This window comes from Leptosomus discolor, chromosome 17 (assembly GCF_034619465.1).
Source record: "Leptosomus discolor isolate bLepDis1 chromosome 17, bLepDis1.hap2, whole genome shotgun sequence".
In the NCBI taxonomy this organism is placed as follows: domain Eukaryota; kingdom Metazoa; phylum Chordata; class Aves; order Leptosomiformes; family Leptosomidae; genus Leptosomus; species Leptosomus discolor.
Window position 1 is genome coordinate 9224353 of NC_141407.1, and position 16927 is coordinate 9241279.

General features: G+C 49.4%; 1 protein-coding gene across 1 annotated transcript; it reads right to left on the reverse strand.

Moving 5' to 3' along the window:
• Positions 1-1293: 1293 nt before the first annotated feature.
• B4GALT5 (beta-1,4-galactosyltransferase 5) lies at positions 1294-15161 on the reverse strand. Its single transcript, XM_009953856.2, has 8 exons — positions 15027-15161; positions 10567-10680; positions 9613-9737; positions 8813-8929; positions 7797-7984; positions 7456-7578; positions 6827-6928; positions 1294-4427 (listed from the first exon to the last, which is right to left on the reverse strand). The coding sequence occupies exons 1-8, from the start codon at positions 15142-15144 to the stop codon at positions 4280-4282; spliced, it is 1035 nt and encodes a 344-aa protein (XP_009952158.2). The 5' UTR covers positions 15145-15161; the 3' UTR covers positions 1294-4279.
• Between the last annotated feature and the right edge of the window lie 1766 nt (positions 15162-16927).

A 16927-nucleotide genomic window follows, 5' to 3' on the forward strand; every position in this document is an offset into this window, starting at 1 on the left:
GTCTTGGGGCTGTTCCACAGCCACATGTGCCTCAGGATGTGTGTGGCTCTGGCTGCCAGCCTGGGCCATTCTGGGCAAGTTTATTAAACCACACGGAGATGAAGGGGGAAAGAAGTGGGAGTAAAGACCCTGCTTTGGTGGTTGGGTTTTTTTTATGTGCTCTGCAGAAAAAATCAGGGATTTTGCAGTGCAGAAGGCTGAGCTATTTTCCAGCCTGAGCAGGGAGTGCTCTCCCCCGCAGGCGTGGGCTGCTCTAGAGGAAAGCCTTGCTCTGCAGCTGCCGGTTTGCAGCAGTGGCCACACTGGAGCTGCACTGCCATGCCCATCCCTTGGAGGGGTCCTCTCTTCAGCACCCTCCTGGCACAGCCCACGCAAAACAGGGTTTGCTCCCAGCTCTTCTTTTTGCAGCTGGCCCTGCTGAGGGGGTCCCAGGCACACACCTGGGGCATGGGCTGGAAGCTTCCCTACCTTTCTCCTTTTTCCTGGATAGGGGCAACCCCACCTTTCTACATGCGCATCCATCTCTTCGCAGACTCTGCCCAGCCCAGCCGCTGCAGGGGTGACATGGGCAGTGAAACCCCCACAGCTCGGGTACCCATGGAGGAAAACTAAGGTCAGGGACTCCCAGCCAGGAGCGAGACAGGCTCCTACCCTCACTCCTGCTAGCCCAGGAGGCAAGGCCATTGTCCCTGAGCAGGTGGCGGCGGCTGGAAGGAGCCTGCCACCCTGCGGGCTCCAGCCAAGCGCCGTGGGTGGGAGGAAGCTTCCCAGAAGACGGAGCGCTAAATAAAGGCAAGGCCTGGAACAACCCAGGCCTGCCAGCTATTTATTCTAGCATGCCTGTACGCTGCAGAGCAGGAGAAAGATATTTTAAAGCTGCTGCAAGGAAGCTTGTCTGCCTGCCTGGGTTTGTTGATCAAAAAATCTAACTATCAACCCTCCCCACCAAGATAACCAGCCCTGCACCACCTTCAGCCAAATATCTGCCTAAACCCACCTCCCCCAAAGCAGCCAGCCCCTTCATCAGCACTACACTGAAGCAGATGCTTGGAAAAAAGGGTTTAGCATATACAGAGTAGTAAAAGCTTGGGAAGCATCCCCATCCTGCACTCAATTTACTTCTGGACAGCCCTAACGAGAAATTTCTAACCAGGTTTTAGCATCCAGGGCTCACCCTTCTCCACTCAAACTCTCATAAGCACTTACCTCTCTGGGCTTACAGGTTTCACCACCTATTTAAAAAAAAAAAAACACACACCCCGACCTCCTATTAAAAAAGCAACCACAGCAATCTTTGTTCTTGAATATGTATTTTTTACTGAAAAAATCATTCATAAATTAACAAATACAAAAATGTACAAACACATGGGTAAATAAATGTAATGACACAAAGGATTGCTTTGCTGAGAAGTGTGTGTGTTTTAAAACACTAGTCTTCAGTGCAAAAACGTCCCCCTGGCACCTCTTAAAAACATAACGGTAAGCTCACAAGCTATGATGATGTAAAGCTACTTTAGAGTTTAAAGCCACTTCTGATGGTGAGCGACACGAAGCACATGGCTGTTGCTCAGACTACCTCCCTTAGAGAAGCAGAGCTTTACAGATAATTAACTGTCAATAAATAGTTTCGCAAATAAAACCCACATGGCTCATTTAAAAAAAAACCAAACAAACAAACAAAAAAACCCAAAACAAAAACCAAACAACCAGAAATCAGCATCAAACAGGACCTGCCCTCCAGCAGGGCTGACCAACGGTGTTGACATGAAAGGGGCAAATGAGTGGCCTTGTTGAATTCCAGCTGCCAGAATATGTACAAGTTCTCCTTAACATGAGAATTTTTACACCATAACAGCACATGCGCTTGACAGTATGTTTTTAACAGTTACATTTACTATACAGTATTTGACATAGCTGATAAGATTAACAGTGCACATTTTCAGATATTCCACATTTTAAAAAGGGAAAAAAAATTCAACATGATTAGAACAAAGGAACTATGAAGAGGGATACTGCTGAGGGGGTGGACCCTTTTGTGCCAACCGTAGAGTGCATTTCTGAGCAGAGGTAACGGCTTTTTGTTCAATACAAGGTGCGATGGGTGTCAGGTACACATCGAAGGCTGAGGATCCCGACTAAGGTAGTTTAACACCTACTCACACACACGTGCATGATTCCTGGGGTAGTGAACTTTAACTGGTTGAAATACATTCCTTGTTTGAAGCACCATTAAACAAAGACAGACTTCTAGCAAGGTCTCAAGATGAAAGTAAAGAGGGGCAGGGCAACGTGGGTTCAGCATCTAAAAAGGGTCCATGTGAATTAGAGATCAAGATTCGGAAGCAAAAGTCTTTATTGCTATATGCGCCATAAAAAGCAAATCCTCACCTCTGCCTATAAATAACCAGGTTGAATCCCCTCGGGAAACGAGTTTAAAGCACATGAAGTTCAAAGACTTTAAACCTAAGTTACAAACTTATCAGCGCTTTTCAAGGGCAGGCTCGCTGTCCTCTCATACTGGCCGATAAGATCTACACAAGAACTCGTGTTTTCTAAACTAATGTTTTCTGGATACAGGTTAAGAATGCCCTGGGCAGTCACACCCACAACAGATGCTTATGGGGATCATACGTCCACGGAACTGAGAAAACAATGTAAACCATGAGAAGTTAAGGAAACCGAAGGCAAACAACGCAATAAAAAGAAAGTTAAAGTACTTCGGAGGTTAAGTACCCACCATTGTTATGTATAAATATAAATTAAAAAGCAACCCCCAATGTATTTACTTTTAAGTCAGAGAGGTCCAATAAAAGTGCCTGTGTCGGTGCTGCATAAGGACTAGATTGAGTGTCAGCGGGGAGGAGAGCCCGGAGCCCAGCCTGCCCCCAGCGGCTGTGGGGAAGGAGGGGACAGCAGACAGTAGAAGGGAAGGGGCATTCCAGTTTGGATGGGGTGTCAGATCAAGCTCTCTGGTTCCCGGTCCTCATGTTTTCATGAGCTTGATTCATGCGTCCTTCATTTCTCTCACTCACCTGTGACAACCTGCCCCACCAGCTGCGCCTGTGCAAGTGCTACCAGGTGCCAACGGTGACAACCAGGTGCACTACACTGCTCTGACAGCACTTCAGCGTGCTGCTAGATGTACACCATAAATACGAACTAAAACCACCCCCCAAACCATACTGTCACATTATAGGGGCTACGGCAGTGCACTGCCAGTCCGGGGTGGGCTCGGTGCGGTGGGGCCAGCTGCCCCGTCCCAAGGGCAGCGCACGGGCAGGAGTGGCCAAGCCTGCAGGCTGTGCTTCCTGCAGCAGCATGAACGCGAGCTCTTGAGCAATCTCCCAAGCTCACACTTGCCATCAGTGGGACAGAGAGCAACAGGCAAGGGATTTTATTCCCTATGGCTTTTGGATTCATTTGCACACCATGTTGCAAAAGTGGGGGAATTTTTTCATAAATATTCCCATTTCCTCACTCTCCCTGGAAAAAGCCACCCCTGTGGTTTCTGGAATGAGTGATGACAGCTGTATTTCTCATCTGCTACACTGGAAAGCTTAGGGCTCTGTCCCACAAATATTTCTGCATATGCACAGCTTAAATCATGCAAGCAGTCTCACTGGCTTAAAAGGGAACACCTTGCACAAGTACAGTGATGCACACACAAGTGTTTACAGAATTCAGGACTAAAATGAGTGACCATATGTAAACTTCTAGCTTGGATTTGAGCCATAGGAGAAAAATAAAAAGGGGCAATTTACACAGCATATTTACACTTACACTTCTTTAAGAAGCGATTCTGTTGTATATACTTCAAGCAGGTCATTTAAAAAACCGCACAGATGTAGAAGAACGGTATCAGAAGTAGTTTGATCTCCCACCAGGGCAGCTGTCAACTAAATCGCTCCCGACGTTCATCGGCGAGAAGCCAGAATCTCTCAGCTGAAACACTTCCTGGAGGAGAAAGCGCATCCGAGGCAAGTCCCCGTGCCGGAGATTGCTGGAGGAGGAATGTGGAGATGAGCAGCAAGTTGAACTGTTGTCCTGAAACCCAGAAAGCAAGTGGTGGAAGAAAGAAAGAGACTGCTGAGCTCGCTGCATGAGTATTGGGCTGGATTGGTACAGCTAGGGCAATTTGTGCGTGCACTTTCAGCCTTATTCTCCAAAATACTGTGATCCTTCATTAGACAAAGTGTTGCTTGTCCTCGATAACCCTTGGAAAAGAAAGTCTAGCATGGTGCTTTCCTGGTGAAGGGCAGAGCAGAGTTATTTTCTCCTCTTAATATTCGGTCACCAGAGCCAGCTCTGGTGTCAGGTTAACAGTGATGTTCTTATACAAGGCGTCATATGTGACGTTTGGAAAGTAGTTCAAGTTATTGAGGCCATCCAGGGCTTGCCTTTCTTTCGACTTCCTCAGCAAGGCATACCTGTGCAACGAGAACCAGAGGCCAGAGTCACTTCCACGTATCCCACAGAGCCCTGCAAAGTCCTCCCAACACTACTAAAACACACTTAAAACAGCATGTCACATTTTCTATATTCTTTATCTGTAAACACCCCAAACTTCAGAAAATTAGTCCATCACTTGATGAAGAGCCAAGTGCTCTCTGTGCCACCAGCAAGCACTCAGCTGTCAAAACAACCTGTAACTCCTGCCCGAAGCCTGCAGATCCCATTCCCAGGACGGGACTGAGCTCAGGGGGTCCTGCTGAGCCCTCACCAGCCAAAACATCCTGGAGAAAAGCAGCTAATGGGTGATGTGGTCCTTTCCATTTTTAAGAAACTGGACCACAAAAAAAAAGCAGAAGTAAATGGTTTTAGTCCAAGGGATGGGGGACGAGGAAGTAAAACTAGAAGAATGATGGTTTGGGGAAGGAAACTGCAGCTGGTGTACAAAAACAGCTTCAACCAAATTTAGGGGCAGCGTGATGAGATACAAGGGCTAAGGGTGGGAGGGGAAAAAAAATAAAATAAGAAGAAACATCTCGTCAGGAGAGGACATTGACTTTGTGTACCACAGTGCTGGGGACCTGGCACCACCAGGGCAAGTGGGAGCTGGGCTGACACCTGGGGAGAGAAAAAGCACCAGGAGGAAGAGGAAGATGCTGCATGAGAGCAAAGAGAGAACTGCCAAAGCTGGTTTCAAAGAGGTCACAGTATCAGGACATGGGCAGGACACTTAAGTGTCCTGACAAACACTTTCCTTCTCCAGGGTGAGGAGTGTTGACTCCCCCTGCTCAGGTGGGAGAAGCAGCAGGGCTTTCGGTTAGTACTTGCCTGTGGGTAAGCACAGAGCAGAGGGAAGCAGAGATTTCAGGGGCGGGACACAGAGGGTATCTACTGCTAAACCTTGCCTAGGCTGGGGGTCAGGCTCCAGACACGGCACCTGAGGCAGAAGCGCTCAGCGGCGCAGGTATCAGCCTCCCCAGGGCAAAGCACTGCCTTGCCCATCTTCACCACAGACCCCCCCCTCCCACAGCACTGACCCACAGCTCCTGCTGACACTGAACTAGGGCTCCTAACTGAGGCCAGGAGATGACTAGGGTAGTGTTAGGAACAAGAGCTTGATCCCACCACACTGCCAGTCTTCCACACCTCAAAGGTTTGACTAAATATGGCTTTTAAGCCAAAACCAAATTCTTTTTCAAGAATGAAACAAGAGAAGCATCTCCTACTGGCTGCATTCTGTTCAACAGAGAAATGAAATCTAGGGCTAAAGATAACATAACCTCAAATGGAAACTCGTCCAAAAATTAGTCTTGCACTGTCCAGCAGCTCATCGCCTATGACTGTTAATTCCTGTAGTAGTTTGTGAAAAAGGTGTTTCTCTGGTTTTCTGTTGCATAGTTTTCAAAAGACTTAGAATTTCACCAAGGTCCCCAGACAAAAGCAGTCATTCAACCAACCAAGCCTCGTACTCTCCGAAACAACCCTGGCTCCTGGACAAAGGGGTCGGAGCCCTCCTGGAAAGCTCCATGGAGAATTTAGCTTTTTGAGAAAGAGACAGAATGTTCACATAGTGAACATCTGGCTCATTCGATAGAAGGGACAGTTACTGCTCCTGATGGATGTGTGAAGCCTCACAACAAAGCAAACCCTGAATTCAGGGGCTCTGTACACCCACCCCAGTTTGGGTCCAAGAGGCAGGAACAGAAGAATGGAGAGGGATGAGTTGCTCCACCTCAGTGCTGTGGTGGAAGCATGCTGGAGCTGCTGCCATCTCCTCATTTGCACACAGCATCATGGGGTGAAACCAGCGTGAGTGTTACCCTCCGACTCAAAACACCGAACACTGTCCACCAAAGAACAACACTGCAGGGGCCATTGCTTCTGCAACAGCAACTGCCTTCGTAGTGCAAACCCAGGGTGTTGCTACTGGACTTTGTTAGTGTCCCCAGCTTTAGCAACGACACAGCAGGAGAGCCCCTGCTTTTTGCCTTCTGCAGGCTGAGCAATGCCTCCTTCAACACTTAGACCAGGCTCTCCTAGAAACATAGAAGCTTCTCTTACATCTGGCATTAGCCACCCCTTTAGGAACATCCCCCTGGAGATACAGGACAGGCCCCCAGCCTGCCATGCTGACAAACCCCACTTTTTGGATGGCATCCAAGCAGCTACAGCCACAAAGCAAGGACCCCTCGTTGTAGGGATGCAGGATATAAAACGTAGAGATGGAGGAATCCAGGCAGTTCTCTGCCTCCATCTCCCCACAGTTTCCTTCATGAGTTAAGGCTGTTACTGCCCTCAAACAGCTGCAGGGAGCCTTATACACTGTACAGACTCTTCGTGAAGGGCTTTGGGATTCTTAAAAGAAAAATTTACTTACCTTCCTAGGAACTGCACTTCTCCCCGATGATGGTGGGGAATTGATTTGTATTTCCCTGTGTCTCCTTCTGGTCGAGTCACCGAGTAGCCTGCGTACTGCACTCTGCATTAGAAAGAGGAGGGAAAAAAAAAAAAAAAAATCAACAAAACAAAAAACCCCGATCGTCATGTTTGCTGTGCCATCAGCGCTTGCCAGGGCTGCACAGTTAGTGTGCTTGGGGCTCCGACTGCAGCTTTGCTTTTCCGCCCAGCAGATAAGCTGTGCAAACCTCCTTGCTCCAGCCTGGGCTCCAGGCAAGTCACACAGCGCTCAGCACCTCAAGGCTTCAGCTCAGCCGAGATCAGTTTGACCTCAGCAGTGTGGGATACTGCACACAGAGCCAATCCTTTCCCAACCAGCACTTCTCTCTTTGCTTCCAGTCTACTGCCTGCGCAGGCTGGAGCAGCCCTTGTTCTCACCGAGCCACCACAGCCGTGCTGGCTCTTCCCCAGCCCGGGTGAGGCAGGCACAGCAAGCCCAGTGCCAGCTGCAGAGGTGAGAATGCCTTCCCCACAGCACGTGCAAAGCTTGGCTCACAGAACCACCATCAGAAGCAGAGTTCAGGGACACCGGCTGAGTCGAGCCCATACCTGTTCCAGAGGTCGTCATCTTCACCACCCCAGCCCCAGAAGGCATTAGGGAAACCATTGATCTTCTGAAACTGCTCGACAGTCAGGCCACTCACCCCACCAAAGAACTCGTTGTAAGGGAGCCTAAGAGGGAGAGAAGGGGTTAGGGCATAGCCCGCCAGCACTGCAGCTCTCCCGCCTGCAATGGGGAAAGCCTGAGCTGTGAGGATGCTTTCTTCTATTCCCCTCTCACTTTACACAAAGCCTCAGAAGCAAACCAAGATTCACCTTCCACCTTTCAAAAAAAAAAAAAATCTAACTCCTTAGCTATTATGGCAGTGGGGAGGAAGAACAGTGCTCACAGATACATGTACTTATCCAGCTTGGCTGCAAAGTGCCTCGGCATCTGTCCACACCCATAATAGTTACGGTCATTTTCTGGTATGTGGTCCACATCGTGAAAGATGAGACAGTCCCAGTCCAAGTCTTTCATTGCTTCCCGAAAGCCAACATTGAAGAGCATGGCACGGTTAAAAGGTTGGTTTCCAGCCTAGGAGGAAGAAATATACTTCTCAAGGGGAGCCCCGTGCAGTTCACGCTCCACATGTGCATTCTCAGTCTTGTCTAGAAAACTGCAGAGGGCAACCAGCTCCCACATCAGTGCCGCAAATGGAAGTGACGTATTAGAACAGGCAGACTAATGAGATCAACCAAGACCGAAATATTCAATTTACTGTGCAGGAGGAAAAATAAAGATGCTAAAGTCTTATTACTCAGACACTTGGAAAAAAAAAACAACACAAGTTTGATCAATCTTTTTAAGATAAAGCTAAATACAGAGGGACATTTACTGGGTGGATAAAGCCAGATAGCTTAACCGACAGGTTCACATACGCATCAAATGACAGTCTTAGGTTCTACATTCATTAAAGTCTTCCAGATAGTGCCCAGACAAGAAATGCATAACTCTGGTCAGGCCATTGCTGTGCCTAGGGGATGCCCCCTAGAACTACTACAGAGATACAGAAAAGTAACACAGCACTACTTGAACTGCAAATACCTGGTTCAACATTGTCTTTTTAAAAATATCTCCTCCAGTACAGGATTTTTACAGAGAACTGAATCTCTACTTTATTTCTTAGATAAAACCAGTCATTTTGGGGGACACCCCGAGCTATGCCACTTTCAGGCAGAATAGGTCAACTTGCACATTGCAACATGAACCCTAAACCTGCCGAAGGTTAAATGATGTGATCTGGCAGGTAATCTCCTTGGGACACAGCGCAGAATTACACTCACAGCTTTGGCAGACACACTTCTAGCACAGCACATCTGTGCCCCAGCGACTGCCGCCCCGACCACCCCCGGGCTCACTCACTTGTTCCACAACGTAAAAGGCGAACTGTAAACGTTGCCGCTGCAGCATGGGAATAAGGTGTCTGAAGAGGACAGGAAGATGCTCGTATCGATTGCGGAATGGGATCAGGATCGCCACCTGACAGGGAGAGGACACGACTCTTACTGCACCGCACCAGTGGCTCCTGCACACACTGAGCCCCGGCTGCACAGTGGGGTTGGTGTTATAGGAGGGGGAGCAGCACTAAATGTGGTGTCTCAGCTCTCCCATGTAGGGCTGAGCAGCCTGAAACCCTTCCAACCCCCACAACATGGATTTCCTGTTCACTTTTTGGGAAATTGCTGCTTTGGGGAAATTCAAGGTAACCTTGAGTGGGAGGGAAACCCACAGCCCACCCCTCGCTGCCTCTGCCCAGGGCTGGGGACAGCAGGAGTGGGGCCAGGCTCTGCTACCACGCTGCCCTAAGCCACCTGCCTCTGGGGACAGGAGTCCCCAGCAGTGCCACCTTGCTTCTCTGGGTCACATCCTACCTCAGAGAGGGCGGAGGGGGGGAGTGGGAGGCTCAGCAGCTGGGGAGCAGGCAGGAGAGCTCCCTGACTTAACAGTCCATGTAGAAGCTCAGAGCTGACTCATGCATCACTAAAGCAGCCCTTGAGCTCAGCATTTCTTCCCTAGGCACTGCAGTACCACACTTCAGAAATCCTTGTATTCATTACTCTGAAGCTGCAGCACAGAGACATTCCTATTAACGTCTTCCCACCACCCATCCGGGACCCTCCCATGCTCAGCAGGGACACAGGGCTCCCCAGCTCCCCAATTACCTTCCAGCGAGGCAGGCAGTCACTTGGCTTCCAGTGACCTCCCAGCTTAATGGAAGGGTCTTTCGAGAAGAACTGGTGGATATCTTCCATCGTGATCTCGCTCATATTTACATCAATAGGGCCCTCTGCAGAGACAGCAGGGAGAAGCAGAAGAGAGGCTCAGCAACCACCATGGTCCTGGGCAGCTTGGTGCAGTGTTTTGCTGCATTCCTGTCCTACATCCCCAGCACTGAATGCAGGCAGCCTCTTTTCCCCAAGCACCAACAAAAACGCTTAGGAAATGCTGCTGGCATGACCTGTAACGCCTCCACCTCCTTGGCAGCTGGGCTCTGTTCAGCCTTTCTGGCTGCTGTTGAATGCAGCTCTCCATCAGAGACCCACACCAGCCAAGGCACCCCTCTAGTTCTCCATACAGGTTTCCAAGAGATAAACCCCCACACCTCAGCAGAGAGCGTTTTTCCCCTTTTAGGAAACATTTACCCTCAAAAGTCCAATTTTCCACTGCAATATTCTTTTGGTGAAAGCATTTCTCCTGGCTACAGCTCCCTTGACTCTCACACCAGCCCCTGCTCAGCTGTAACCAGCACAGCTTGGGGCTGGGACCGGCAGCACTGCCGAGGGGCAAGGGAGCCATCCCACCACCACTGGCCCTGGAAAAGGGCTGGCTCAAGCCTTTTCACCGGCTCCCAGTGCACAATCCCTCTTTTGTTTGTGTTTGCCAAGCAATGGGCTCCTGCTCTGGCAGGGAAACATGCCTCCAACGTAGCAGGGATTAATTCATGTGAGTGGGTAAACACTGATTTCCCAGGAGTGGACCAGGCTCCAAACAGTGCTCCCATTCATCCCCAGGTGAAGGGAAAGGTGCAATGCCGGTGAGCCAGGGAATGCCACGATGTGTCCTCCAAAGCCATAGGGAGCAGGAGAGGTGCATGGGGCTGTCTGAATGCTACTTACTCATAGAAGGGAGCCTCTCGGGACAGGTGTGGTTGGGGAAGTAGGTAAAGTCTTCAGGAAGAAACGTTGTGGCTTGCAGAAAGGTGTCGTTGTGGTTCAGATCAAGAGGATAATCTTGGGTATGGAAGAAAAAAAAAGAAAAAGGTTTACACTTGAGCTGCAGGTCTTTGTTATTCCCAGCCACCTCCCTGTGCCACTATGCACAGACTTCAAAGCCACCAATGGCTGAGGAAGTCCCCAACAGCACAGGCATGTCCCTACACAGCATAAGCTCTAGACTTGCAACCCAGCTGGGTGCTCACTCCTGTCCTGGGCAGTTGGCTGCAGAAGCCCTGGCTGCCTTAGACAATGCCACACCAAAGAAACCTTCATGTTTTCTGGCCAAGGAAGAATTTTGAGTGTCACTTTTAGATATCAGGAACAGCTCAAAGAAAAGCTGTTTAGCACCTTGTCCCTTAAGGACCATGGCACAGCAAGAGGGGACGTTCTCCTCCAGCAGGTCCTTTCCTAATGGGCTCAGAGAGGAAAGTCCCCAGACAGGTCCCAGTGCCAGCAAGGACTGTCATTGCAGCACCTGCACAGGGAAATCCTGTCTCACATCCTCCTCAAAGGATCAATAGAACCCTATCAGATTACATACAGTCCTTCCTCCAGCCCTTCCTCCAGTTTGCATCGTGCAAGAGCAGAGGAGTCCCTGTGCTCCAGCAGTCTCAGCAGTGCCCAGCACGGCACGTTCCCCTGCATCCTTTTACCTCTTGGGCAAAACCCCTCCAGCCTGTTACACCTGTAGATGTCAATGAGGTTTATATAACCATGAACTTCTGCTTTCTACAGGAAAGTCACCAGCTTTGCATAATGCATATTTAGCCAAGCATGACCTCTATTTTAGGTACTAGAAAAAGTTCCCTGCCTGTAGTAAGGCATCAGCTGCTACAGGAGGATGCTGCATCTTCACTTTCTCCGAGCATCAGATGCTTAGCAAATGGCCTTTTGGTCCCACAGCACCCAGGGCACCAGCACCAACCTTAGCCCCACAGAGGTCCTGGAAAGCAGCCATTTAGGGCTGAGCCACTCAGTCCCATCACAGGCAGCCCCTGGACCTAACAGGACGAGAAGGTCTCATCCTTTCCAGTTACCTTACCATGCATGGGCATTCCTGCAGCAGCTAGCTGCAGAAGCACACCCTGGGGCTGACATTCACCCTGCTGGTTCAAAGCAAGAGTAGCCCTGGTTTCTTATGAGCACAGTACAAACCATGCGGTGTTCACGCACCCAGAGACAAAGGTCTAGTGTCCTGCCCGCCACCCCGAGAGGTGTCCAAGCAGCTCTGCAATGCTTTAGACGCAAGGGTTGCAAGTGATCCATCAGCAAACAGTCAATTTACAACAGGTAGCCAGGTTTTTAAGTCACTTTACTGAGCCCAGTGTGAAATTCAGATATTTTTTTTTTTTAAACCAGCAGCTATAACCTTTCAAATTAAGCATACATTTGGTTTCAAGAACATATTGATAGCAAAATGGTTGCACACATTTTATCCTGAGAGCAATGTAATAAACCCAGAATTACAGTGTAGTGAAGTGAATGAATTGGCTAAGATTAAGAGTTAAGAACCTAAGTCATATTTAAGGATAGGGACATTTAAGTAATTGCACAAGCACTGCTCCACAGCACAAAGGCTGTATCTAATAACCACATTAATGATATTCCAAGAAAAAATAATCTAGTGACAACTTAATCTTTTAAAGTAAAGCAGGGAGGGTTGCCTTTACCTGCAAGGTCAAAATCTTTCATTTAAATCAATTGGGACAAGTCACTGCTGGCCTGATATTTCAGCTTGCTTTATTGTGCTAGTACCTACCATCATGTCATTAACACTGTTTATCTGCTCAAATAAGTAGTACACAAACTATCTCAGATCCAAGGTGGACTTGTAAACAGAACCTAAGGGCTTTTCAAGTACCATAGATATTATTTTGGATGCTTGATACTGCTATAAATTTTAATAACCGTATTCCCATTAAACTCTTATCACCAGAGCACACTCTCAATACTTAGTCCAGCTGACTGCGCACAGTGAAGCTCAACTCCCCTTTTTTTGCATGAAGGGTTGCATATTTTGCTTGCAGAAGCACAGAAGGGACCACTCTTCGCTCCCCAAACAGGGAACCTATTTTTGCATATATTAGCAAGTGCTGAAAAAGTTATAAATTACTTATTTTAATAAAAGAGGAAAAAAGCTAAGAGCAAAGGATAAATGCACATGGATGGGGACAAGCACACTGTGTTGCAGCAGACCACCCTGTGCTTGGTCACCTTGCCTTTCAGGGTGGGATATTGCATTTTTAAGGAATCTGACCAGAAATTAAAGCCCCAGGTCCCAGCAGGACACATACACAAGGCAGCACTGCACAACAAACTGCTCCTCCCCAGCAACTTGCTGGGGCACACATGATGTGCAGGAGAGGTTGCAGCTCAGAAAGCATCAGCAGCCTCCTATTTCCCAGTGCTCCCATGCCGCTGGAGCAGAGACAGCCACAGAGGGGCCACATGGTTTTTCTACTGCCCAAATTGGTGTGTGACCTGCGCTAGCTCACACCCAGCAGCGGCACCCCTGCCCCTGCTCCGCATGCCTCTCCCAGTAAGAGGGGAAGGGATGCAGGGATGTGCAGAGATGCGACATCCACTGCTGCCTGTGGCATAGGATAGGGGTAGGAGAGCCCGGGAGTTGCTCCCAGCAGCTCTGTGTTACAACAGGGATGGTCAAGGCCTTTGCTGGGTCTCTCCCCACAGCCACATCAGAGGGCTTTGCTCTCCCAGCCATTACATGGCCTGCAGCAGCATGGAGTGGATGCAATAACCAGGCAGTGCCACCCACCCAGATCCCACCGAGGCGCCCAAAAACAGAGTCAGGGAAGGAAGATAGTGATCCCGGTGTGAATATAATCCTTGTGGCCACAGCACCACGTGCCTTCCAGATATCACCATCATCCATCATGCATCTGCTTTGACCTGCCTGCCAGGGAAGGTCGCCCAAGGACGGCGCATAGTGCTTGTAGATGTTAAAACCATCCTCATGGCTGGAGCTCTCAGAGCAGGAGGGCTATCAGCCCATGACTGCAGAACTGGGATGGATATTATGCAAGCAAAGCCAGTTACTTCAGTGGCAGCAGTACTGGTATCGCTGATGCTAAGGTGGTAACCATTTCCCTGTCTGCTGCAGGCAGCAGGAGCACACAGCAGATTTTTGGAGGGGTCAGAGCCCCAAGGGCCAGGACTGCAGTGGGATGAAGGCTCTCATCACCACAAGCAGCAGCAGTGGAGTGTCTAACCCTCCTCCCCCCTCAGGGCACCAGCTAGTCTGCTTTACTTGATGTTTCCATCCTTAAAAATAGCCTGGGCTTGGCAGCCCCAGCCAGCTTCGGAAGAAGAGGCGACCCAGGGTGTTGACCTCTTGCACAAATTGGTAATTCCCCTCCCGCGCCCATCCCCGCTCAGAGTACATCCAAATGGCGGCTGCACCACCCGCTCCTCAGTGGGCTGGGCAGCCAGGACGCTGCTTGCATTTTATATTAATAAGGAAATAATCTTGCCTTGTAACACTCTACCAGCCCCTGCTGATGAACCCCTGCAGCAGGGGAGCTGAGCTCCCTGGCACTGCTGCAGCCTGATGCCAACCGCACCAGCATGACACACTGGTAACATGTCAACAGGGAAGGTACACGCTCAGTGTCACACCAGCCCAAAGGCAATGCCTCACCCTGGCTTACACAGAGCCACGTCCATTTATGCTTCGCTGTACTGTATTTACACCAAAACTTGCAACCCTGTTATCAGCTTTATTTTACGGCTGATGAACAGCCTGGGAGTGAGAGCCTGCAACTCCACTCCCTGCATTCTGCCCAAAGTTCAATATATTATTTGTGGCAGGTCTCCAGCCACATCATCTCAGTTCATCCTTGCAGAGAAAGAGTGAAGCTTAAGAGCACAGGCTCTTCCACGTGCACAGAGCTAGAGCTCTGCGCACACGTGTGCCTGGGAAGTTATTTTTTAAATATGAAATGTGACCCTTGCACTGAATTTGAAAACCCTCAGACTGGTTGAAGCTAACAAGTTGAATTCCTGGAAAGCAAAGCGGTTTTTGGCTCAACACCCCATCATTTAAGGCCTTTCAAGATTTTTACCCCTTACACAAGCGATAAGCATTCGAATTTTTTAGATGAAAAAATTAATATAATTTTTACAGCGTATATATATAATATTTCTATACATAATATGTATTTTTATGTTACAGATAATATACATAAATATATACAAAAAATTAAAAAGAAGCCAACTAATCAAAGTTCCCACCCTGTATTTACCAGCATAAATTAATTCCTTCACATGACAGTGGTTCAGGTCAACTCCATTTCCAATGGAAATCAAACCTTTAATCAAAATGATAATTATTCAAGAAATACCTGAGTCATTCACGCTGCTGTTCCTCTTGGCATAGGCACTGCGGACCACCTGCTCATACACCTGAGCTCCTATTGTTCGCATGTTTTCACGAATCATGATGCCTTGGGCTTGCATCATGAAGAGGTAGGTGTTCACTGCAAGGGAGACAAAAAGAAAAAGGAATACTTCCATGACCACCAGCTTTTGTAGGGAAGAGAAATAGGAGTCTTTTGGAACCATTCCCAGCCTCCTCCTTGGTTTCAGCTCCCTCCTGCCAGGAGGATCCCTGGGTCACACGTGCTGCGGTTGCCCGACAGGAGCTGGGAAGGGCACAGAGTTGGGAAGCGGAGGCGTAAGGCACATTTGGAAACACAGCTGGTTAAAAACGGGAGCGCACCCAGCCAGACCTGACAATGCAGGCTGTAATGTAGCACTGCAGCTTAAACAACAGTACCTTTTGCTGCCTAAGGTGGGAGGTTTAATTAGGAAATACTGTAACAGGAAACTAAACTGCACACCTGGAGAAGGGCTTTGGTTCCTAGACTGCAGCACCAAGGGTGACACTTGGCAGAGGTACCTCAGTGAGCACCACAAGAAACATCCCATCGGCAATCCAAGTGTCCCAAAGCAGACAGCACGTTGCAGCACAAGTCCCCGGGGTCCCCAGGACCACCCCCCCAGCCAGGTTTCTTCCCCCCCTCCTTTCCTGCTGACCCCATGCCCTGGCACCGCTCAGGCTGAGCCTGCTTAGGTTTCAGTTTAAGCTGATACCTGGCACTGGCAGGGACAGGCTTCAAAGCAAACAGCGGCAGGCACAGCCCTACAGCACCAAGAGCACCCAAAGGGACAGCAGGGCAGCCACCATGCACACCACAGCACCTCTCTGCATCACAGGGCCAGCCACAGCCCCGCTGCAGTGAAGTTTTAGGTTTAAGAACAAAGGGGGAAGAAAAAACCCCCAAAACTTGATTTGAAAATAGGGAGGAGGGGAGAGCTACAAGGCCAATTCCACACTAGTAATTAAAAAAAAAAACCCAAAAAAACAGGTCAAAAGACACTCCAGGAGGGATGAAGAGGGCACCGGGCCAAGGAAACAACAGAGACCCTGCACAGAGGGGGGCAGTAACTGATGAAATGTCACCAGGAAACATCCATAACAGGCAGGTCGTTTCTACAGCAGGCGTATCACAGGCTGTAACAGCCTGAAATAAGCGGCTGCCAGTGCCAGGAATGTACAGTCATCGCTGCAGTCACTGGGAGATTAGATAGGGCACCCCGGAGGCGGCACCGCTATCGCGAAGTGAGTGTCCCCCCCAAACACCACCCACCGGCACACACGCTAACGCACTGCCCCCGGTCTCCCCGCCCTGCTTTCCCCTTCTACACCCACAGATCGAGTCAGCCTCCAGAAGGGCTGCCCAGATGCATTTCCCAATCCCTACCGTGTTTTGTTTTCACACAGACAAGTAAACATCTGAAAGTGCAGTGGAGCCCCACGCCATGCCCGGGTGCTGCCTGTGCCCAGCCTGTCTCCAAGCCACGGAGAATCATCGGATTTTCAGCAAGAAGGGGGGTCAGCTGCATTAAATGCTTGGCAACTAAATGGCTTGAAATGCAATCTTAAGTGCCGACTTCCAGCCCCTCCCTTCCCATACATGTACCCTCTGTGGTGAGGGCAGCAATGGCACCTTAAGCCAGCAGTTACACCAGCAACAAGTAGGAGCTGCGTCAGCTAAAGCTGCACCCAACCCCCCTTTGCTCACCCACCTCTTCTGGGGCCAGCTCCGCAACGCAGAGTAACCGCTGGCTCAGTTAGTGGCAGCTACAAAACACACATGAGCTCTGGTGCAGTTTCTTGGCAAGATGCTCCTCCTGCAATGGCAGTAGAGGCAGCAAGGGCTGCTCCTGCTGAGAAAGATGG